This window comes from Solanum lycopersicum, chromosome 1 (genome assembly GCF_036512215.1).
Source record: "Solanum lycopersicum chromosome 1, SLM_r2.1".
In the NCBI taxonomy this organism is placed as follows: Eukaryota; Viridiplantae; Streptophyta; class Magnoliopsida; order Solanales; family Solanaceae; genus Solanum; species Solanum lycopersicum.
This window is the reverse complement of record NC_090800.1, coordinates 67,699,104-67,724,956: the sequence shown is the minus strand read 5'-3', so window position 1 is coordinate 67,724,956 and position 25,853 is coordinate 67,699,104. Positions and strand designations below refer to the sequence as shown.

Sequence of the window (25,853 nt, the reverse complement as noted above, 5' to 3'; positions counted from 1 at the left end):
TTTTTTAACAGAAACTAAAAAAAAGAATTTAAATAAAAAAAATATAAAAACATAAAAGAAAAAGAGGGAGAAGTAAAATTAGAAAGAAATACAATTTTAAAATTAACAAAATAAAACGTTAAAAAAAAACAACACAATTAAAAAAAATGATAAAAGAGTAACAAAATTACTACAAAATAATTGGAAAAAAAAAAGAAGAAAGAAGAAGACAAAAACTATAAAAAAAACAAATAAATAAAAATATTGATAAAATAAAATAATAAAAAAGAAAAAGAAAAAGAGATAAATGGACTTTCAGAGAACAAAAAAAAACAAATATATAAAATTTAAATTAAACAAGAAACGTGCAAAAAAAAAAAGAAAAAAAAAGATTTTTTTTTAAAAAAAAAGAGAAGCAGAATGAATTTTTTTTATTTATATAAAACAGGAAACAAAATAAAAAATGAAAAGAACGTAAAAAAAAAAGGAGAAGAAAGACAAAATTTGTAAAATAATAATAAAATAAAAATAATGATAAAATAAAATTTAAAAAAAATGAGAAACAAATTTTACAGAAAAAATAAAATAATATATATAAAAAATTTTAAAATAAAACATTCTAATTTATTTAGGATTTCCTGATAAAACTAATTTCAAATCTTATAAAATTTTATTTTCTTATTTTAAATCTAAAATATATAATCCTAAATTAACTTGAACTCTAAATATCTCATTCTCACACAAACTCTAATTCTTAGAAATTAAATATCTATATATATATTCTACCTATAATAACATTAAAAATTAAAAACATAATGAAAGGAAAAAAATTAAAATAAAAGAAAAAAAACTTTTTTTTTTAAAAAAAGAAATTGTCTTAATCTCTTTAGATTTTTTTTTGCTAGAATTAATTATAAAATTCATAAAATTTACCTCTTATTTTAGATCTATTTTTTTTTAAAAAAAATACAATTCTAAATCAACTTGAATTCTAAAAATCTTTTCCTACACAAATTCTAATTAGTAATTATTAAACACCTAAATAAATTCATCCCCATAATAACATGAAAAAATATATAAAAAAAATGTAAAAGCAAAAATAAATAAATAAATAATAAATATATAAATAAATATGAGTGTTTCAAATTTTGAATTAATGCACACACTAAAAATAATAAAATAATTTTCAATAGGTTTTAAAATAAATAAAACGATTTTTAAAAGGTTTAAAATAAATGAGAGGATAAAGTAAAAAAAATATTTTTATTATTAAGTTAAATAATATAATATTTAAAATTAAGTCTAGTCATATCAAAGTCAATTAAGCGACTGTGCTAGAACCACGGGACTCGAGGGGTGCCTAATACCTTCCCCTTGGTCAACAGAATTCCTTACCCGAATTTCTAGTTCGCAGACCAATAAAAATAGAGTCAAATTTCCTTTTGATTAGGGATTTAAATAAGGTGACTTGGAACACCAAAACTCAATTCCAAGTGGCGACTCTGTATAATAATTATCCCTTTTCAAAATGTCACTTTAATTGGAAAAACTCTTTTTCTTTCGAAACAAATAAAAAAATCAAAAAATATTTGAGAGAAAAAAAAGGGGCGTGACAAGATTCTTAAACTTTCATCTTAGGTATAGCTGGTGTTTACATCAGCCTACGAATGAATGAAATGAATAATGTGAAGTACGAATGAATGAATGAAGCAGACTCTGTGTTTGCTAAAGAAGACACTCGGGTTGAGGTCCCATATGTTGGGCCCTCACTTGAGATGTCTTATCTATATGAAATTTATAGTATATAAAACATGAAAGTAATAAAATCAATGGCATGATCAATCGAGAATTGCTTATGAAAGGTAATGAATATATAGTGTAAAGAATGACTCACTATAAGGTAGGGAAATCATTCCTTAGTCCTTGGATTACTTACATTGATTCATTGTGAGTATGGGACTATAATGAATCATTGCACTTGTAGGTAAAATATTGGATCAAAAGAATAATTGAACTACTCAACAAGAAGAAGAAAAAGACTGAAAAATAAACTAAGGCTTGTGCCAATATTGGAGTATGAATAGATGCCTCAAGGTATATAAACAGGGTTAATAACCAATTAATGAGCATAGCCAATAAAGACTGACTTATAAATATATTCATACCCAATTTAAGAATGAAATAATTAGCTTGAAAGTAAGGTAGATAATAATGGAGCATAGATTATAAATCAACTAAAAAATGGGCATAGCCAATATATATTGGCATATATATATAATCATACCCAAAGGAAATAAGAATGAAGAATCTAAAGTAGAGTAGCCAAGTCATCTCCTTCGTCATGTGAATTGCTTACTCGATTCATTGTAGGTATGGGACTATAATGAACCATTGCACTTGTAAGTGAAACATAAGATTAAAGGAGATCATTGAACTACATTACAAGAAGGAGAAACAGTGTGAAAAATAATCTAAGTGTCAAAAATAGGGCTCTCGGGTTTGGACTATCAAATTTTTAAATCTTCGCTCGAGTTGTTCTAAAATTATGTGGATGATACTAATGTTTTGTAATCATACAAAAAATGACTTTGAATGCATTAAAATACATCATATTCATACCACAATTCACATCTAACGATTTAGGAAAGTCTAGTCACTAGGCTTTCCAGAAATAGCATGTTGTTTAGGAAGAGCTTTCTTGATCATGCATAGCCTTATGTGTATGTGTGCATACACCCATACTTAGTACAAGTGGTGTACTAACCCCTACTATTTACTATTTTATAGATGCAGGTTAAGGGACAGATTGACGACTCTTGCAACGGTTTGGACACCAGCGTTTCTCTAGACCATTTGGTAGGTCCTCTTAATTTCGAGGATGCTACAGTTTTAGTCTAGCCTTAGTGTTAGTCTAGCCTTAGTGTTAGACAAATCTAGTGGATGTTGTCCCTAGCGTTTCTTTCGTACTTTCATTTCGAAGCTTTGTAATAAGGCCGTGTTTGGCAAAGTATTTATGATATATTCATCTTCAGTTTCGCAATTGATTTTTGTGTGTTAGATGGTTGTTCTCTTATGTTGAGCTTAGTATATGATGTATCTAGTTAATAATTATATGAAGCCTATGTATACTTCATACATATAAAAAGTTTTAATTTTTTTGCAAATTTAACTAGATGAATGCAAGATGAGGCTTGTCTACGAACTCTGAGAGGTCAACGACGCTGGTTGCTATCCAGATCCCAGAATTCGAGTCGTGACAAATTTGATCCTTTCCTTCAGGGCTCTGCACACTGGAAGATTTGGAGTTGGGTCTCTTGGATTCTTCATTTTTGTCTTGTAACAAGACTTAAATTTTCATACCCATTTGAATGCAAGCTCATTTTGGTATAAATTTCTATCTCTTGTTCATGTCTAACAAAAACCTCAATTCTTGGGGTGTGATTTTGTGAATATGGTATAAATTAGTTGTTGGGTTTTGCTTCTTGTTAGTTTATTCGTAGTTTAATTGTGATTTCGTTTAGTAGTTGTGAATGAATCTAATGAGGTTGTACTTGTAAATATAATCTCATATAAGTGTTTTGGCTTGCTTGAGAGAGAAGTTGAAAAATTAAGACTACTAAATTGATCGCCGGTTGGAGTGGTTGACATGAAGTTCAGCTCGAGAGAATGAACCCTAGTCTCACACCACACACTCAGCTCGATAGGATGAGTGGGTTAAAGCGGAGGTTGTGTTTCATGCGGCAAGTGGGTGTCCGAGAGGAACCCATTTGAAACGGGGTAAGTTGCTCGAGAGAGAGCGTGTATCCCCCTTAAAGTCTAGCCTAATCGCAATTATTTTATGATTCTTCTATCAAAAGCATGTACCCAATAATCTCGTTTATCTCGTAATCTTATCGCATTCTTGTTACCGATCACGCAGCACAAGAGAAAACCTAGCTTCTAAGTACATATTAGGTTTACTTTTTTATTGGACGGACTTTGGACGGTTAATTGGGTCACATTTTGAATTGATTTGATATTGAGAATGGTTAAACATATAATCTAATTTGGGTTTCATTTTAAACGAATTTTCAAGGCATTTTTCCTTTTTAAACTTTTTGGGCTTTCTCACCTTAACACTTCAAACACAAACTATATAAATCTCACTAGTTTAGGTCTTAATTATTAGGGTTTATGATAGTTTTGAATATTAATTTTTGTGTTATTTCATCCTTGTGCATACATATACCATTATTTGTCAGATATATGTATTCGATAGCTTGAATTGAATGGTTGTAACTAATTTCCTTAATTAAATGAGTAATTGAGGATTTTCATAATATATGGATAATTACATATGAAAATTTAAACTAATCAAATCCCTTAATATAATGCAGAAATTAAGGAGTGTATCTACGTTGAGATAATTTCATTTATTACTCTTTGAAATTCATTAAGGGTATGTTTGGAAAGTCACCTGGTAATTGAAATTCATGTAATTACGGAGGTAATAATTACCATAGAGAAATTGCACAAGTATCCCCTAACATATATCGGAAATCTCAAAGACACATTTATACTATACTAAGATCCTATTATCACCATAAACTTATTTTATAAAGAATTTTCTACTCCTTTTCGGCCTACGTGACACTATCTTTTGGACCTATCGCGTCTTGATATTTCAAATTAGTATCACATAGGCCGAAAAATGATAGAAATTTAAGTGATTTTGAAATCAATAGCCAAAAGACTATTTTTGTTATTTAGCATTGTCATGTCAATTCTGCCAAAAATATATCCCGCCATTTAGCAATATTCTTTGAATTAAAGATGATTTTTTTTTTGAAGCAAAACTCTTAAATTTACTTTCCCTAGGTAGTAAACAAATCCAATTCTTTTCGGATTAATGGATACTCTACCCAAAAAAAAAATGATTAAGCTACTCTATAAAACTGTAACCTACCGAATATGATTAGACTCTATTACAAGTAATCCAATTCCTTTTTTAATTTTAATTTACAGCTGTAAAAACATTAAATGCTTCTTAATACGTAAACAAAACAACCTAACCCAATCCCCTTTTTTCTTGTTCCCGTTTCAGTATTTAACTCTGCTTTTAAAAATTGTAAAAAAATGATATAATTTTAATTCCCTCTCTTTTCTCTTCCTTAAAAAAACCAATTACACCCCTCCCCCCCCATCCCCCTCTCTCTTTTTCTCTTGTGTCGTCACGTCTATTTGATCAGTCTCTGTTTTTACAGTTTCAAGAATTGAAGGGGTTTTCTTCAGGTAAGTATTTGTGTGATTCTTTTTTGTTGTGATTATGAAGAATATGTGAATGTGCTTTAGCATTTTGATTAACAAAATTGTGTATTTTTTTTTTTTGACTTTGGTGCAGTATTTTAGAAAGATGGATTCAGGGGATGGGTCGTCTGTTCCGAGGAGGAGGACTAGACAACAGTTTTTGAAATATTGTGTTGAGTTTATTGAGAAGAGGAACAAGTTGAATGAAAAAGGTAATACTACTCACTCTTCTACTACTACTTGTGTGAATATTGAAGAGGATGATCATGTGAGGAAAAAAAGAATGAAGGTGGAAGAAAAAAACACATCTTGTGGTGGAAGTATGGTGAGAAGTTTGGGAAAAGGAAAAAAGAAGGTGGACAGTGGTAAGAGGAAGTTAAGTCCAGGAACTTGTGAGTCTGTCATGAAAAGGCCTTCGGAAATATCTGATTCTGATGATGACGATGACAATGGTGATAAAGATGATTTGGAGAAGGAGGAGAGTAATTCTGATGTTGTTTTTATTAGGGATGCTGCTGCAGACTGTATTGTAAATAGTGGATCAGGTTCAGGGTCTTTGTCCAATGTGGGTTCTGTTGGGTTAAGGAGTGGTATGTTGAATGAAGCAGATGATGTTATTTCATCTACCTCGAGCATGTGCAGGACTATGGGTCCTAGTGAGTCGCGTAAATCAGAGGAGCAGGTTGATATTGAGAAATCAGAGGAGCTTGTTGATCCTTTAAAATCACAACAAGAGTTTAGTGATACAACTGATTCTTCTGAGTCAGAATCTGAAGCTTCAAGTGATGAGGATAATGATCGCCCCGAAGACAAGGATTACCGGGTGCATGAATCATCAACATCAATTTCTAGCGAATCTGATGATATAAGAAGTGATTTTGATGATGACAATGATGGAGTAAAGGCATCAGAAAAGGATTATGATGATATGAGAAGTGGTTCTGATGATGACTATGATGGAAGAAAGGAATCAGAAGATGATGATTTGAGCTGTTCTACTAAGCAGAAATCCAAGGAAGAAGGGAAAAAGGAGTCAAATGGGAGGCTAGTACCTCAGCTTGCTGTTGCGAATGAAAAGCACAGACGTCGACCATATCTTCTTCGGCCACGCTCACTATCCAAGTCCAAAAAGAAAATGTTAAACCGTGGAAGTTGTAGTAGACCGGTTGTTCTTAGTGATGACGAAGGGTCTATATCCTCGTCGTCTGAAGAGGCTGGTAAGTCGGTGCAAAATGCTGTTGTTCAAAAGGAACAAAAGGATGTTATTCAAAAGGATAGAAGAATTCGGAAGAAGATTCTTAATGATTCTGAATTTCTGAGGTTCGTTGTTGATTCTATAGTAAATGGCGATAATCCTGATAAAATTACTACTCCTGAAGAGAAGAAACAGGTTCCTGTCAAAGAACCACTTCCTTTGATATTCCGGTTTGAAGACGAGGAGCCTCTCCCCCTGGAGAAACAAGAATGGCAAAAGGAAATTGAAGATCTTTTTGCTGAAATGGACATGTGTACCTTAGAATCATGTATTGGCTTCACAAATTCATCTGTTTTGCCAATGCAGGGACCAAAAGTTAGTGACTGTCAGATGGGGAACCACCAACTTGTTCTAGATGAACAAATTGGACTCATTTGTAAAGTTTGTTCACATGTGCATCTGGAGATCAAGTATATCTTCCCTTCTTTTGTAAGTATACGAGTTTTGTTCCTTTCAAGCACTTATTATTCAATTAGAAACACAACTTACAAGATCTATTGTTATTACTTTAACAGATTCATCTTTTATTTTAATAACTGTATTTAGTAGTAGTTTTTGCTCTATTTGTACATGCCAATTTACAAGATGCTTTTTAGCGGTTAGGATAATTGAGGACGGAAGTGTACTTGACATAGTGCATGTTAAGAATAGGGGCAATGCAGCTGGTTCTATGCCTAAGGAATTTGTAATAATTTCTTGGATGTGGAACATTTGACAGTTTGTTACATCCTAATGTTTTCTCTTTCAATTAAATGGACATGCTAAAGATTTATAGCAGTAAATGAAATTAGTCGCAAATTAGTTTGAGTTTTTTTTTTGAAACTGGTAATGACTATATACGTTTTTTTTTAAAAAAATTACACCATCATAGTGCAAAAGACTTTACAAAATCCCAACCCAGTTTAGGCTACTGCTTCATAAGGATTCTATCATATCAACTAGTGATTTAGCCTCATCAGCATAACTTTCTATACACCAAAAATGAAGCAATAATATGCAATTCATCTAGATTTTCTCCACAAAATTATATTTGTCTTCAAAAGCTCTATAGTCCCTCTCCTTCCAAATGGTCCACCACATGCAAGCAGGGACGAGTTTCCACCAATTTTCTGACTTACTGTCTCATCATTCTGGTTCCAACATTTCAGCAAAGCAACACTTGTTGCTGGCACTGACCATCTGATTACTACCATGTTCAAGAAAAGTTGCCATAATTGTCCAATAACAGGACAATGAATGAGTAGATAACTATTATTTTCCCCAGTAGCTCCACACAAAAAGCATCTAGAACACAGTTGGAATTCACTTCTTTGAAGTCTATCCTGTGTGAGACAAGCATTTCTTGCTATTAGCCAAGAACAACATACCATCTTAAAAGGAGCCTTCATCTTCCAAATGGATCTCCATGGCTACTGATTAGTTGATTGTCTGTGCCTAATCAGAATGTTATAAGCTGAGCATACAGAATAAGTTCCTTTACTAGTGGGCTTCCATTCAAGTGAATCTTCAGTGTCTTTGAACCCTTGGAATCATTCCAAGATCTTGAAAAATTCAACAACTCTTTCAAACTCCCCATTATGCAGTAGCCTTCTAAAAGTAATATTCCATTCGTGTACTCCTTTTGCTGATTCCAGACAAATGTCTGGCATAGTTTCTTATTCCATACAGTTGTATTTATATTTAATACCCCTGGTTTCATATTCTTTTTCCATCCTTACATTTGATTTTATAAACTCTGCTCTCCAATTTATGTTTTGTTCACTCTTAAATTCTTTGACATGTTATCTGCAGGCTGACAGAACCCGAGGGAGGTATGGAAGAAAGTATTTTGGAGATTCATCATTGCTTTTGGATGCTGGCGGCTTTAGATATTATGATTCTTCTGCAGTCGATGATTCTGCTATTTATGTGGAAGGAACTGTGTGGGATTTAGTCCCCATGAATGCCAAAGCAACAATGTACCCTCATCAGCGTGAAGGATTTGAGTTTATGTGGAAGAATATTGCTGGAGACATAATTCTTGAAAATCTCAGAGAGCCTCTATCTGGTAGTAGGGGAGGATGCATAATCTCGCATCCACCTGGCACTGGCAAAACCCGTCTGACTATAGTCTTTCTTCAGGCATTTCTGAAGCAGTTCCCAAAGTGTCGACCTGTGATCATAGCTCCAGCCAATTTGCTTCTTAACTGGGAAGCCGAGTTCAAGAAATGGGAGGTGGACATTCCCTTCCACAACTTGAACAACAAAGATTTCTCTTTCGAGGAAGATGAAGCTACTGTTAGTGTCTTCCACTGTTTATCCCGTGCTGGAAAAAGAGATCCACAGCTTATACGCATGGTGAAGCTAAGATCCTGGGCTAAAAGTAAGAGTGTCTTGGGAATTAGCTATGACTTGTTCAGGATTCTGACGGGAGAAGATGGGGATGGTTACGCCAAAGAGATTAGAGAAATACTTCTCAAATTACCTGGTCTTCTGGTCCTTGAAGAAGGGCACACTGCTCGGAATGATCAAAGTCTTATGTGGCAAGCTTTGAGCAAGGTTGAAACAGAGAAGCGTATACTTTTGTCTGGAACTCCCTTCCAGAATAATATCAAAGAGTTGTACAACACCCTCTCTGTAGTTAGTCCAAAATTTGCTGCAGATTTGGAGCTTAAATGGACTTCTCTTAGCAGTTGCATTGACAAGAATGTCCATGCCTTGGAAGAGCTTAGGGATATGATTGCACCACTAGTTCATCGATGCGGTGAAAATGTAAAGAAGGAAAGCCTTCCGGGTATAAGGGACACTGTGATACACTTGAAACCCACAGATTTGCAGAAGGAGCTGCTTAAGAGAATTCCTGAGAACCCAGGCTCCTTTTACAAACAAAATGCGGTGTCTCTGATCTCTGTTCACCCTTCGTTAGTGGCAAATAGGAGTGAGTTCTCTGACTTAGAAAGCCAGTTAAAAGAAAGAGGATGCCGATTGGATCCAAATGCTGGAGTAAAAATGAAATTTGCTGTTGAACTGATCAGACTTTGTGATGGCTTGAATGAGAGGGTTATAATATTCAGCCAGTTACTTGATCCTCTAAAGCTGATCAAGGAGCAGCTTAATTCTCTCTTCAACTGGACTATAGGCCGAGAGATCCTCTATATGGATGGTAAACTTGACGTAAAGCAGAGGCAGATATCAATAAACTCTCTGAATGACCCTAAGAGTGATGTAAAAGTGCTTCTTGCATCAATAAAAGCATGTTCAGAAGGGATAAGTCTTGTAGGGGCTTCAAGAGTGGTTTTGCTTGACGTTCTCTGGAATCCCTCAGTAGAACAGCAAGCCATCAGTCGAGCTTACAGAAATGGGCAGACTAGAGTTGTGCATGTTTACTGTCCAGTGATATCAAAATGGGAGGTTGACAAGATCCAACAACAGACGAGGAAAAAGTATCATTCAGATGTACTTTTGTCTAGGAATGAAGTGAATACTTGCCAGGTGAATCCTTCATATTCTCTGTCAGATGATAACATACTAGAAGCCATGGTTCAGCATGAGAATCTCTGTCATATATTTGAAAAACTATCTCATGCACCACGTGTGGTGCCTATGACATGCTTCCCTGCACAATGAAGGTATGTTTTTTTCTCGTTTGCTAGTACATGAAGCAACCAGACTTGTTTAGTGTATTTTGTTAACCGTCTGTTTTTTTAAAAATGGCTCAAACCTTATCTCTTTCTTATCAGATCAGTTGGAGCATTTTTTTTGGTTGCGAATTGATGAAACCTGTTGGGCATAATTTTGAAGCCATCCTACTGTGAGGTGCTTTATGACAGGTACACAATCATTCAATCAGTAAGATTTTTTTCTGAAGATGCTAAAAGATGTATTCATAAGTACTACTGTAATTGTTTCCTTGTTAATGATATTACCAATGAATTAATGATATTATGATATTACCAATGAATGATCCCAGGACACCAGAAAACTTCATTAGTAACTAGTGCCTTGCGTTTGTCGATAAGCAAACTAGTTATAATTCGTATTACTATTATTAACTGGCGACACTCTTAACCAAATTATGACTATTATACTTTCATTTGATACTACTACATTGCAATTGAGTTGTTTATACTGAATACAAACTTTACAAAATGCTGCTTTTTAGACATGAAGAAGTTCTTTTAAAAAAAACAGTTTTATCTTTTTCTTATTCCTTTCCTTCCGATTTCAGGCTTTTTGATGCAGTTGTACAGTTTTTGTGAAAAGAAAAGAATGCAACAATGTGCTGATTCACCAACTGGTTAAGCTGATTCTATAGTTGCAGATACGAGTTTTCATCAACCAGAAGATGTTCTTGTAACTGTATAAACATGGTTTTGCCTATCATTTTTTTGTTCCAGAACTGTGAAAAGTCTTTTGCTCCTTTATCTGTGAAGCATATCCGTAACACCATTGTATTTGGCTCAAGCCTCATGGTATATATATATATATATTTGTTTCAAGTTGAAGATAGTAGTAATTAGTCAATTCTGTGATGGAAAATTGGATTCATTGTACAAATATCTTCACATGATTACCAAGTTATCATTATGTAGGTATCGTATCTTACTTTCAGGATATTAAGAAACACCTACAACGAGTAATCGTATAAAAGTGAAAGCCCCCCTTACATAGAACTGTTTTTTGGTATCAATATGAAGAATGTGAAGTAGTTACACTTAGAAACAGTTATGTCCATAAACCAAAAAAAGATTGGTAAAAATTATATACAAATCAATCTTGTTAGGAAACAGAAAAAACACACGCTATATGTTTTTTTTTCCTCAGCTACATGATGAATTGCAGTGGAATCAAGATTTTCTGCCCACACATTCAAGATCACACATAGTATATGCATTTACAATTTACTCATATGTTGTGGTTTCCTTCAAACCAAGTGCAAGTACTTGTCAAAGTCAGATAAGTACTGTGCTAGTGAAGTAGTATCATGTTCAATATTACTCTGATCTGTTCTTAAAATGGGATTTTCATTAGGAACAGGTCTAATGATTGTTCGAGGAGATCTTGGCGGAGATGCAAAAGGCATAGAGGTTTCCAGGATTTGACGACTAATGCTTTCTTGATGAAGTAAGAGTTGTTGTGCACGGAGAGCTGTGACGTATAAACCAGCAGCCAAGATAACTGTCAATAGGCCAAAAACTCCAGCAGCAGAGAATAACCCCTGTCCAAGTACTAAACAACTTTCTCTTGGTGTTTCCCAGTGTCTTAGGTGTCCAGACTCAACACTTAGCCCTATCAGTAATAATATCTCCCCAACAGCAAATGAAACCCTGTTTAAGATTGAAACACAGCATGCATGCATTAATTAACTACCCTATTAGAGATGTCATACATTTCTTGGAAGATTACTTATCGACGATGATAATACTTAAAAAGAAAAGGTGCCATATACGTACCAGGTAGAAACAAAGAAGAATCCGGCTTGCCAAACAAGAGTTTTGACAGATGGGGAATTAGGATCCCAATAAAGTACATGAGGAGGAGTTGTTTTGCTCACAACAATCAACAAGTAAGTGTGCTCAATCACCATAGCAATAGCCAGAACAAAAAATGCAGCACTAGCACACAACAGAGGTGTCTTCCCACTACCACTATATGTGCATTCATCTTTACCTCTCATTCTCACCTACAAACCTCAATCACATAAGTTAAATTTGAACAAGAAAAATTGACATATTTTTGAGAAAAAATATAGTCTAACTAATTAATTCTTTACAATGTAAACTATTTTTCATAACTTGAAAGATAACTATAGGTAATGTGTCCAAAAAATGCATGATTTTATTGACTTGGAGCATCTCTACAACAAGTTAAAACACATTAGTAGTATAAAAAATCTTTATACCATCATTATGTACAAGATGAATCAAAAAAAGAAATTAAAACGTACCCGAGAATATAAGTTATATTAAAGATCTACATTTATTCATACTTCTAAACTGTTAATGAATATAAGTTGAATATGAACAAAACATATTTCAACAAAATTTGTCCATATTTTTGAGAAAAAATCTATAGTCTAACTTAATACCATACATTGATGATAATGTAAACAACTTTTAACAATTACTACGTCATGATAACTATAGGTAACATGTCTAAAAAATGTGTGATTTTATTAACTCGGAACATTATGGTACAATATAAATATCTTTATATGGCCATAAAAAATTAAAACGTACCTGAGAACGCGTAGCCTCAGCAATGAGGGAGAGAATGAAGCAAAAGAGGCCAAGAAGTATTGACAAAACCATAAGAAATGCACCCATTTTGCTACCTAAATTGGTGCTAGGGCGACTTGGTTCAAGATCAGCATGAGTCACAGCCATTGTGCAACAATAGGAAAACAAATTTGAATTCTACAAAAAAATATATATACAACTTTAATTTCACAATTACCCATAAAGAGGATAAGAGTTTTAGAATTACTTGGAACAAAGGTTGCTTAAAGGCCAAATATTCTTTTGTTCTTCTTCTTTCTATCTAAGTTTTCACACATAAGGTTGTTATAGTTCAAAGCTTTTTAAGCTTAATCTAAATACAAAAAAAAGTAAAAAAAAGTGATACCAACTTTATTCATCTTAGTTAAAGCTATATACCCTAAAAGATTAACCTTTTATTCTTGATCTAAGAAAGGGAAATAACATATTAGCTTAATGTAAAGAAGCTTTCTTTCAAAACGATTGATTATATTTTATACAATGGAGGACTTTATTAAGTACTAGTGCAAAATTTTGAATCACTTTTTATCATTTGTCGACCAAAATATATACATGTATAAAAAAAAAATATAGCACGAGGAGGCATCTTATTTTTGTTTCTTTACCAACTTTTGCACTCAAGGAATAATTTATCTAGTCCTTTGTCATAATGAATATTAAAATTTTGAATTTAAAAACATTTGAAATTCTTGACCTCTTTTCCACGTTTCTTTTGGTGGAAAATATTTGTCTATTGAGATGATATTGGTTTGAATTTTATACTTACTACTTATTGAATGAAATGTTAGCATCCTAAAACATTAGCTGTGTGAACTTGTAAATAAAGAAAGTGAAGCCTTAAAAGGCCATCGCCTGATTATAATCTATAGGGCATATAGGAGAACTTTCGATAAGAGATAGACAAACGATAGGAAATTCAATTATACGATAGTTTTAGCATAAAATATTAACTATCCTCATTTATTTTATATATGACCGATGAAGAACTCCCAAAGGTTTGAGATAAATTTAAAATTAAGAAAGTATGGTTAATTTATATGTGCATGCACATGTGTGTATATATATATAAATAATTGGAGTCCGAAGTCAAAAAGATAAACAAAAAATTGTCAAAGATTCCAAAAGGGCAAAATCGCTACTGTCGAAGCGATTTCCCTTTGATACATTGCCGTTCCGATTCTTTTTTTCCGCTAGTATCGTTGCTATGCCAACACTTTCATAGAATTTGTTTTTAATTTTTTTCATGAAAATCGTTGCTTTGGCAATTTATATATATATATATATATATATATATATATATATATATATATATATATATATATATATATATATATATATATATATATATATATATATATATATATATATATATATATATTTTAAATTGTTGCCCTGCAACTTTTTACTTAATTATTTTTTTAAGGGAAAATTACATGGGATGGCAAACATCCTTAACGAATTATATAATAAGGGTGTAGTTTAATTTATTTACTTTATATAATTATAGTTTTTTTGCCATAATTAATGGGACCCACCACCTATATTTTAACCAATCGTAAAAATATTTATTTCGAATACAAATCAATGTTATCTCTTCTATTCCTATTCCACCTCTTTCTCCTATAATCACTCCTTCTATCCGATTTTGAAATTCAAATTGGCAAAAATTTCACTTCTCCCTCCGGTATTGATTTCTACTTTCATAGGTAACCACCAAAATCTAGCCGTGAATCCACTTTTTTTTATTTTTTCCCTTCTTCAACAATTGTATATATATTGTGCTTTTTAGTTATTTCATATTTTTATGTTAAAATAATCGATCGTTCTTATGAGATTATAAGTTCTTCAAAATCAGAATGGATGAATCATCTTCATCTATGAGGAATACCAGAGGTATGCCATTGCATGTCAATTTTGTTGACAATTTACCCTCTTTTTCAATGGGTTTAACTCAAGATTTTGGGGTTACTATAGGGTCTGACAAAATCCAAACAAGTTCAAGATCAACAATCAATGGAAGTATTGAGATCCAAGAGAAAAAAAATGAACCAATGGCAGCTCAAAAAGTTATTGATAACGTCATAGCTAGCGGCATTAAAATTGTCGAAGAAGGTACAAAGAGGAAAGCAATAACCAGTAATTCAGAGGATAGTGAATCTGAAATTCACGGGACCGAAGAACATCAGGATAGCGAGGTAGTGACTTAAAATACAATTTTAGATAGAATATTTTGTTACTTATGTGCCAATATACTTAAAGTTGTCTATTTAAGTAATTTTTGTATATTCACATAATTGTATATAGTATATTGCATGTTTAATACACGAAAGACATATGTATATTTTCTTAGTTCTATAAACGAAAGACATAAAAAAGTACTTTAAGTAGATATATAGTTTATCCCTAAATTATATTGTAATTGTTTATTGGGATATGTATATTCTGATTAGTTTATACAAATTATTTAAGTTATGCATATAATGACCTATATACTAAGTTAATTGATGTAGTGTTAATGCTCCCAATTATATATGTTTTGTAATTATAGTTTGTATATATGTACAAAGGTCAAGTGTATTTAGTTATCTTTATGACTTATAATTGTTCACTATAATTTGGAGTTAATATCTTATATGGTCACTCAACTATGCACTCTTCTCTCAGAAAGTCACCCAACTTTCAATTTTCACTCAAAAGTCACTCAACTATGCACTTCTTTCTCAGAAAGTCACTCAACTTTGAATTTTAATTCAAAAGTCACTCAACTATTCATTCTTTCCTAAAAAAGTCATCCAATCTATTAAATTGTTTTTTTAATGAAAATTTATTGATATTAATTATTTATATAACAAACCAAAATTTTTAAAAAATAAAAATACCATTTAAACCATTTAGTGATCCACCCACCTAACCCGACCCATTAAAAAATATGATATGACTCATTTTATTTTGTCTTTAATCCTAATTCAAGGTTTAAAGAGAGGGATTAATTTAGGATTAAAGACAAAATAAAATGGGTCATATCATATTTTTTAATGGGCCGGGTTAGGTGGATGAATCACTAAATGGTTTAATTTATTTTTAAAAATTTTTGGTTTGTTATATAAATAATTAATATCAACAATTTTTAATTAAAAAATAATTTAATAGATTGAGTGACTTTTTGAGGAAAGAGTGGATAGTTAAGTGACTTTTGAGTTAAAATTCAAAGTTGAGTGACTTTCTGAGAAAGAAAGCAATAGTTGAGTGACTTTTGAGTGAAAATTGAAAGTTCAGTGACTTTCTGAGAGAAGAGTGCATAGTTGAGTGACCATCTGAGGTATTAACTCCAATAATTTGAATATTTTAGTAGTTTTATACAATTAACTGAAGTTAAGTATATATTAAGTTTGTATATTAATGTAGTATATACAAAGTTGTTTAGACAGTTGTATATTGACATGTTTAAGTTCATAGTCATCTACACATACTAATACACAGAAAAAATAATTTGTAGATATATCCAAAAGAATTGCAAATACAAACAAAATTACTGTGAGCCTTTTTAAGCATTACGTACACCCTGACACCGATGTCATTGTGTATAACCATTGGTTTATTGCTTTTTTCAACTTTATATTCAATCTTCAATATCTTATAATTCATATCAATACCAATTGTATAAAACTCAAGAAATGTTGCTTGTTCCTTAAACACTATACCTCTATAATCAATGTAACTATTTGTATCGTCCCATCTTTCAAAATGCATAACCTAAATAGCCAATGAAGACATTATCTGTAGAATTTACAAACAAAATTTTATTTTATATACAATTGACATAACATTTTCATACAACCAATTTAATCAGTAATAACAAAATTACATTACACTAACCTTGGTTTGCTCATATACAAATACTGCATCTAAAAAAACAAAATCTCATCACCTATACATAATTGTCTCATACAGTTTTATATATAATACATATATTACTGCAGTTTTGTTTATGAATATTAGAAAACACAAAACGTATCCTATACAACTATATTACAAGTAATGAAACTAAACACAATACACAAATTTCATAAATATATATAATTTTTTCACAGGCCTTCGTGCACACAAAATTAATATACATTTTGAATGCTTACATTATTGCAATAATTTGTATATAAATACTAGAATACATAAATTTTTACTGTATACAATCCATATATTCAAATCATTTTTTCAAGAAACAAACTAGAAAATCATATATATAATTACGCTACGAATATATAAAAATAATCTCAACCCACAAACGACCACACAGGCATTCAAATTTGTATATACAAGAGAAAATTATATAATTAATGTCTTTCAATTATTGTAGGATTCTTTTTTGAAAAAAAAATTAATTTTGGACATTTACCTTAAATTGTGGCATTAGCTAAATTTTTTGTTACCCTATTTAACGCTACAATTACACTTCACTTTTTTTTTTTAATAAATTATAAACAAAAAAATATTATATACAAAATTAAAGATTCCTAAAACTTAAACTATACCCATGAAATGTAATTAGGTAAACTATATCCATTTAATGTTATTTCATCTAATAAGTTTTTCATAAATGAAATTTTCCCTTTTTTTAACTGCCTTGGCTAGTTTTTTCTCCTCTCTCTTCTTTCTTTCTTTATAATACACTTATTTAGAAGAGATAGTTGGAGAGGATTAACACAACATAAAAAATTGTACCACAAGCAAGTTAAATTATACTATTTTATTATATTATTCTATTATATTTATATATTTATTTATGTATTGTACATAGGCCTGGGCGTTCGATCGGTTCGGTTCGGTTCATAAATATCATTTCGGTTTTTTGATTTTTGATTTTCGATTTGGTCAAATATAAAACCAAACAAAATCGAAATAAATTCGATTTGGTTCGATTATTATAAATTCGATTCGGTTTCGATTTAATCAAATTTAATACAAAAAATGGTAAAGCGTTCCATCGTGATAACTAAATATCGACTCAATCAGTAATAATAAAAAAACTATCAAAAGTCAAGACAACATCACAACAACACTAGAAAGTTCAACAAACTTGTGTCCATCACTAAAATAGAGTTAGTTACAAACTAAAGTCATCATTATCTGGCTCATTGCAACTTCCAGCAACAAAGAGATTTAGAAAACCAATAAAACATCGTTGCAACTTGCAACCTCCATTGCAATAGCTCCCAAGTTCTAGCAGATAACAACCAAGAAAATAACAAACCATTGATGGACCTGCGGGAAAATAGAACTGTTTAGACAAATAATCTACATTTCATAATATAATATATAAAACTATCAAGCAAGTTATGTAAATAAGTTCTTTACTTACTCGTTACCACACATCACTAGTTGATAATTGAACTTACAAGCTGCAACTATATATAAATTATACTAGATTCAGTCCCACTACAAGCAAAATCTAAAAAAATGAAAGAATTTGTTAGTTGTTAAGAAACACAAGTAACAAAATTATTTTCAATATAGTTAATACAAATATCAAATTCTTACCAAGTTAAAGTTGTTCAAGATACTCTAAATCTTCCTCAATATTGATTGGAAAAGACTCACTTCTAAGCCAATCTTGAACACAAATAAGAGATTGCACAATTTTAGGAGTTAATGAACTCCTAAAGGGATCAAGAACACGACCTCCTCTGCTGAATGCACATTCTGATGTGACACTTGAAATGGGAATGGCTAACACATCACGAACCATCTCCGCGAGAATATGAAATCTCAGCTCATTAACTTTCCAACACATTAATATATCAAAGTCATCACTATCTGGATCAATATCTTCCGCAAGATATCTTTCCAATTCTGATTTATTACCTGAACTTCCACTAACTTCTTTATGCTTCTCAAATTGTTGTCTCGTTCTCATTCTTCCTCTATTTACAAAGTTGCCACAACCACTCATACTAGATATACTTGATGAATTGTCAGATGAAGTGGGTGAAGATGGTACATGTAAAGATCTTTTTGGGGATTTCTTGACATAATACTCAAACAGTTTGTTTATGTATTTTTTCACTTATGAACATAGCTTTTCCCCAACTTCTTTTCCAAACATATCCAAATTGCAAATGGAATATAATCAAGCTTGTTACGGGGATCCAATACAGATGAAATAAAGATCATCTTGTTCATTTTTTGTGGTTCACCCCAATACTTTTTGAACTTCTCATTCATACTTTCAGCCATTTCTTTCAAATTACGATCTTCATTTGTCATCATCTCTTTTAAAATAAGATTAAGTTCAACAATTTCAACAAAGTGTGTATTGCTAGTGACATAATTAGAACTAGAGACCTTCAAAGTAAGTACATAAAAAGTTTCAAGAAATTTCACCATTGACCTCATATTTTTCCAGTCAACACTTGAAAGAATATTTGCAGTAGTTCCATCTTCAACACTAGTTTCATCTTCAACACTAGTTCCATATTCAAAACTAGTTCCATCTTTGTTTTCATAAGAATTAGAACCAAAGGTACGAAGATGATTCAAGCATCCAATATCATAAAAACTATATCTTTCAAATGCAAGCTCAAAATGTTGTGCTATATCAAGCATCGAATATGTAGAGTTCCACTTAGTAGGAACATCTAAACACAATGATTTCTTACAAGTTATCAATTCAGATTCACAACGTTCTTTAAACTTTCTAAGTCTTGCGGGAGATTGTTTAATGTATTTCACGACTTGTCTCACTAGCTTGACAGACTTACCGATTTCCTTCAACCCATCTTGCACAATAAGATTAACGATATGTGCCATACACCTCACATGAAGATGGTCACCATCCATAATGTTAGTTCCACAATTGCTCAATTTTTTTAGATATTTCTTTCACAGTAACATCATTAGAACTAACATTATCAACTGTTATAGTAAACACATTATCCAAACCCTATTCAAGCAAATAATTAGTAATGCAAGCCGCCATATCCACGCCCTTATGACTAGAAATAGGACAAAAATTTATTATTCTTTTATGCAAAATTCAATTTCTATCTATAAAGTGGGCTGTCAAACAAATGTAGTTTATTTTTTGTATAGAGGTCCAAGTATCTGTTGTAAGACAAACTTTTGGGCATGCTTCTTTGAAAACCTTTTTCAAAATTTTTTCTTCTTCAAGGTATAGTTCATAACAATCTCTCGTCACAGTTCTACGAGAAGGAATATGACATTGCGGCATTGTAACTCTCATGAAGTTCTTAAAATCCTCTTTCTCAACAAAACTAAATGGTAGCTCGTCAACAATTATTATTTTGGCTAACTTTCCTACTTTGTGCTTGGTCAAATTTCCAAGTGCTAATGACCCCTTCCTTTGCTCCCGTTGAAGATGATAGATAATTAATTAGATTTTGACCTTTATCTACGGTGTCACGAGGAACTTTAGGACATGTTCTCATATGACTATTCATTGATGACGTACCATTAGATGATGTAGAAGCTGCATAAGCTTTTGCACAATACTTGCATTTGGCTTTACTAGCTCCATTTTCATCGGTGAACTTTTCAAAATGCTTCTAACAATTAACTCCAGGTTCCATGGTTTTTCTTTTCTTTGAAGTATCAACATCAACTTCAACCTCCCTGGGAGATGAGGTGTAAGGTATGCTCTCATTTGAAGTTCCACTTTCACTTTCCTTACTTCCAGTTTGTACCATCTATACAAAAGTGAAACAAACAACAAGAACAACAATCAACAAAGTTACAAGGATCAGGCCTCACAAAGTCACAATAGCCCTCGCCCCTCAGCTTTGTTACAACTTACAAGGAAACAAACAATAAAATAAAAAACAAGAGCACAAAAAATGATGTTAATTGTTTGAGTGAAGAAAATGCCATTACTTGTAAGTCTAAGAGTTGTTCCTCCTACGCAGCAGTCAAAATGGATTTAGATTTTTCGATCTTGCAACCATAACTTCAGTCTGAAGTATAGATCTACTAACCACTCAAAAAAGGCACCACATATGACAAATAAAAATATGCATGCTATTGGAATTTTGCATTTTTCGAGTTCTCTTATTCATTTATTATTTCCTTTTATGCTAATTTATCTGCATTTGAATGACACATATCACACAGATTTTTCTCTATTTCTTGAATTCTTAATTGATCGTATGCACCATTACCTTCAGAAGCTAATTGTGCTGCGTAGTAGTGCGGGATCTTCAAAGAAAGAAAAGTTGCAGCTTAAGGAGAAAGCAGATAAAGTTGCTGAGGAAATAAAGGACAGCGTGGCGGCTGGCAGCGTGACGGCGTGACTGGTAGACGGACGATGGTCGATGGTAGTGAACTGGTCGGTGTGTTTCAAAGAAGAAGGTTTCAGTGCTTGAATTTGTATAATGTTAATTTAGGGATTTATCAATTTAGGGAAATTGGCTTGAGTAATTGGGTTAGGATTTAGGAATTTGGATAGTTTGGCTTGTGCTAACTGCTGAGTAATAGGAATTTATGTAGTTGGGCTTGGGCTGACTGCTGAGAATAATAGTATGGGCCGAATGGGAGGATTAGGAATAATTCAAAATCCAAACCGAAATTAAAAATAAATCGATTCGATCGATTTTTTTGGTTTGAACCATAAGGCCTAATTGTACAGTATAAAATACCCTTTTACAGTGACTTCCTTTCCACTAGTCTTTCTTTCTTATTTAGAAGAGACAGTTGGAGATGACTAACAAAAAATAAAAAAGTTGTACCACAAGCAAATTAAATTGTACTACTTTATTTTATTATTCTATTATATTTATATATTTGTGTATTGTACCGTACAAAGTACCCTTTTACAGTGACTTCCTTTCCACTAACTTTAAGAACAAATATTCTTGCAAAATGGAAGGCTTCATTTGAGTCATCTTAGGTATGCTTCGCTTCTACCTTCTTTTTTTCTTCTCTTTTTTAGTCTTTGATTGATCACTTTTTGTCAATTTTTTCATTTAATGAGTTTGAACTTTTTTCAATTTTTTTATTTGATGGGTTTTAAATTTTTAAAGTTGTTGTGTTGCTTCCATTTTCTCCTTCTCTTCTCCGTCATCCCCTATTTACCAATTTGTATTTCATTTTTTTGTAATTTTTGTTATTGAAATTTAGTGTTTCTTCCGTTTCTTTTTGGATGTGGGTGTTCTTTCTATTTGATAATTTTTCATGTACATATACTTGGAGAACAAAGGAAAGGAGAGATTGAAAAAATGAGAGGCCAGGAATATCATGCTCTTTCTCAATTTCATATATATAATTTTCCTTTGTTTTGGAGCAGCAATACCTAAACTTGAATTTTCGATTTGAATATTGGGTGGATTTGCTGATCTCTGTTGGGTATGTAGCAAGAATTGATGGGAAATAGAGGAAAGGAGAGGAATTTGAAAAGTTTAGAACTTGAAAGGTTGGAAACTTGAAAAGTCCTCTAATGCTTTAATAAAAAAAAGACAATTGTTCCTCATCGGTAATGGAAATGAAAACAGGAGAGTTTAAATAGATAAATACTCATAATAATTGTTAAAAGGGTTGGAAAGAGGGACCCCCCTCGCGTCGTCGTCGCTCGCTCGCTTCGGCTTCGTCTTTGGCTTTGACTTTGGCTTGGCTTTGGCTTTGGCAAAACAGTCAATACCATTTGAAAGTGTGCAACCTTTCATTAATGGCCGTGTCAATTCTGAAAGGGTTGCAACCTTTTAGAATATATTCTTCTTGCCTATAAATACCATTCAGTCTTCAGAATATTTTTGAACGAATTTTCTGATCTTCCTTCTTCTTTAAAACACATATTTCTTCGTGTACTTTTCTGCTGTGGATTGATTCGATGACAGTAGAGTTTTTGGTATCTATACTCTACTGATTAAGATCATTTTACCCTGAGAGGTTATATTCCAAATCATACCTCGGATACTATAGGGGAATAATTTCCTTAAGGGACATTGTGAATTCAGTGGACTTGATTTTCTTCCTAAATAATCAAAAAGAGTATTCCAGATTCTGGTAAGTTTTACAGATTCAATTATTTTTTACAAATAAATTTCTGTTCATCTTATTTACTGGTTCTAAAAATCTCAGTTACTTCGTGTTTCTGAAAGATTTATTACAACCAGTAATTTCTGATTTTCATAACACATACTGACAACAATCTTAAGGCAATTAATAAATCTGTGTTTCTGGTGGAGACAAAAATCTTTGTGATTTTATACTTCTTTAAGTCTGCAATTATAATTTATTGCTTACTTATATTGTATCAATTTTTTTATCAGAAATGGAAAACACTGGTGTTACAGTGGCTGTTGCTGCACCAACTTGAATTCTTGTATCACAAGCAGAGAAACTGGGTAAATTCACAGGTGTGAATTTCAAAGGATGGCAGCAACGAGTTTTTTTCTTGCTTACCACTCTTGGTGTGCAGAAATTTACAAGTGAAGATACTCCAGTTCCTGCTGATGATATGCCAGAAAGGGAAAAATTTATGATTGTTGAAGCATGGAAACAATCAGACTTCCTAGGTAAAGGTTACATTTTGAGTGCTTTAGAGGATGACTTATATAATGTCTATAGTGCAATAACAACTTCAAAAGAGTTGTGGAATGCACTTGAGAAGAAATATATGATAGAAGATGCATGCTTGAAAAAGTTTGTGGTCGCAAAGTTTTTAGACTATAAAATGGTAGATAGTAAAACTGATGGATCATAAGTGCAGGAACTTCAACTTATTCTCCATGATCTGATTGCTGAAGATATGGTAGTAAATGAAGCTTTTTAAGTGGCTGCAATGATCGAGAAGTTGCCTCCTTCGTGGAACGATTTCAAGAATTATCTAAAGCACAAGCGTAAAGAAATGAAGCTTGAAGATCTTGTGATTCGACTCAAGATTGAGGAAGATAAAAGAAATGCCGAAAAGAAGTCGCGTAAGAGTTCAACAATCATTGAAGTTAATATTGTTGAAGAAACTCTTACCAAAGACAAAAAGAGAAAGAAGTCCAACGGGCAGAAGTCAGAACAGGCCAAGAAGAAATTCAAAGACAAATGTTATAATTGTAGCAAGGCTGGTCATAGATCTTCTGATTGTCATGCTCCACGAAAGGACAAAAACAAAGGCAAAGGCAAAAGTCAAGCAAACATCGTGGAAAAGATGGAAGATGCAGATGACTTGTGTGCAATGATATTGGAGTGTAACTTAGTTGGAAATCCCAAGGAGTGGTTTCTCGACTCAGGTGCCACTAGACATATTTGGTCTGCGAAAGAAGCCTTTGCAACGTACACTCCTGCTGAGTACAATGAAGATTTATTCATGGGAAATACAGCAACATCAAGGATTGCAGGAACTGGGAAAGTAATGTTGAAAGTGACATCCGGCAAAGTGTTGACTTTGAACAATGTTCTTCATGTCCCTACTATTAGGATAATTTAGTTTCTGCTGCACTACTCGTTAAGAACGAGTTTAAGTGTGTCCTAGTTAGTGATAAAGTTGTAATAAGTAAGAATGAAATGTTCATAGGAAAGGGATACCTCAATGAGGGTCTTTTCAAACTAAATGTAATGGTTGTTGATAGTATTAATAAAAATTCTGCTTCTGTTTACTTATTGGAGTTAAGTGATTTATGGCATGCCCGTTTGGGACATGTAAATTACAAAGCCTTGCGAAAATTGGTTAATCTAGAAGTATTTCCTGATTTTAAATGCGATAAGTCGAAATGTGAAATTTGTGTGGAAAGTAAGTTTGTTAAACATCCTTACAAGTCTGTTGAAAAAAATTCAAAAACTTTAGACTTAATTCACACAAATATATATGATATGAAGTCAACACCATCTCGTGGTGGAAAAAAGTATTTTATAACTTTTATTGATGACTGCACTCGATTTTGTTATGTATATTTGCTTAATAGTAAGGATGAAGCAATTGATGCATTTAAGCAATACAAAAATAAAGTGGAAAACCAATTGAATCTAAAGATAAAAATGATTTGGAGTGATAGGGGTGGAGAATATGAATCTCCTTTTGCAGAGATATGTTTGGAATATGGTATTATTCATCAAACTACTGCACCTTATACACCACAGTCAAATGGTTTGGCAGAACGGAAGAACAGAACATTAAAGGAAATGATGAATGCCTTAATGATCAATTCTGGTTCACCACGAAATCTTTGGGGGGAAGCCATCCTTACATCTAATTACTCAATAGAGTACCCCATCGAAAAACACAATCAATTCCATATGAGTTGTGGAAAGGAAGAAAACCCAACTTGAAATATTTCAAAGTGTGGGGTTTTTTAGCCAAGGTAGAAGTTCCTTTACCTAAGAGGGTTAAAATTGGACCCAAAACAATAGATTGTGTCTTTATTGGGTATGCTGTGAATAGTAAAACCTGTCGATTTTTGGTTCACAAATCATATAATCCTGAGATTCATGTTAATACGATAATTGAATCAGATAATGCAGAGTTTTTTGAAAACATTTATCCGTATAAACATGAAAGTGAGTCAACAAGTGAAAGACCTAAACGACCATGAGAAGAATCACTAGGCGAAGTACTCGACAACGAAAATCTGTTTCTTTCGGACCAGATTTTGTAGCACTATTGCTTGAAAATGAGCCTCAAACATTTAAAGCGGCTATGTCTTCGTCAGAGTCAACTTATTAGAAAGAAGCAGTCAATAATGAGATTGAATCAATTTTAAGGAATCACACTTGGGAATTGACTGATCTTCCTCCAAGAATTGACTGATTTTCCTTTTGGATCAAAGTGGATCTTTAAAAGGAAAATGAAACCTGATGGGACTAATTGACAAATATAAGGCTAGACTGGTAGTCAAAGGGTACAGACAAAAGGAAGGTCTGAACTACTTTGACACATACTCTCCAGTAACAAGGATAACATCAATTAGGATGTTAATAGCACTAGCAGTAGTGCATGATCTTAGGATCCACCAAATGGATGTAAAGACAGCCTTCTTAAATGGAGAGTTAGAGGAAGAAATTTACATGGAACAACCTGAAGGGTTTATAGTTCTTGGTAAAGTAAAGAAAGTGCGCAGACTTGTGAAGTCACTTTATGGACT

At 32.4% G+C, this 25,853-nt stretch overlaps 2 protein-coding genes across 2 annotated transcripts; one reads left to right on the top strand and one right to left on the bottom strand.

Moving 5' to 3' along the window:
* Nucleotides 1–4,976: 4,976 nt before the first annotated feature.
* On the top strand, nt 4,977–11,004 carry LOC101265473 (SNF2 domain-containing protein CLASSY 4-like). Its single transcript, XM_004229018.5, has 5 exons — nt 4,977–5,250; nt 5,360–6,949; nt 8,312–10,128; nt 10,240–10,329; nt 10,728–11,004. Exons 2-3 carry the CDS (start codon nt 5,372–5,374, stop codon nt 10,124–10,126), a joined length of 3,393 nt encoding a protein of 1,130 aa, XP_004229066.1. The 5' UTR covers nt 4,977–5,250; nt 5,360–5,371; the 3' UTR covers nt 10,127–10,128; nt 10,240–10,329; nt 10,728–11,004.
* A 111-nt stretch (nt 11,005–11,115) lies between these two features.
* Nucleotides 11,116–13,247, bottom strand: LOC101257800 (uncharacterized). Its single transcript, XM_004228947.4, has 3 exons — nt 12,739–13,247; nt 11,953–12,182; nt 11,116–11,826 (listed from the first exon to the last, which is right to left on the bottom strand). The coding sequence occupies exons 1-3, from the start codon at nt 12,883–12,885 to the stop codon at nt 11,424–11,426; spliced, it is 780 nt and encodes a 259-aa protein (XP_004228995.1). The 5' UTR covers nt 12,886–13,247; the 3' UTR covers nt 11,116–11,423.
* Nucleotides 13,248–25,853: the final 12,606 nt, after the last annotated feature.

Excerpts from the sequence above, each read along its gene's own strand:
- LOC101265473 (XM_004229018.5), top strand. The coding sequence starts at position 5,372 with ATGGATTCAGGGGATGGGTCGTCTGTTCCGAGGAGGAGGACTAGACAA. Across the intron at positions 6,950-8,311 it reads AGTATATCTTCCCTTCTTTT|GCTGACAGAACCCGAGGGAG; the intron begins GTAAGTATACGA and ends TGTTATCTGCAG.
- LOC101257800 (XM_004228947.4), bottom strand. The coding sequence starts at position 12,885 with ATGGCTGTGACTCATGCTGATCTTGAACCAAGTCGCCCTAGCACCAAT. Across the intron at positions 12,183-12,738 it reads CTGAGGCTACGCGTTCTCAG|GTGAGAATGAGAGGTAAAGA; the intron begins GTACGTTTTAAT and ends TGAGGTTTGTAG. Across the intron at positions 11,827-11,952 it reads TTCTTCTTTGTTTCTACCTG|GGTTTCATTTGCTGTTGGGG; the intron begins GTACGTATATGG and ends AATCTTAAACAG.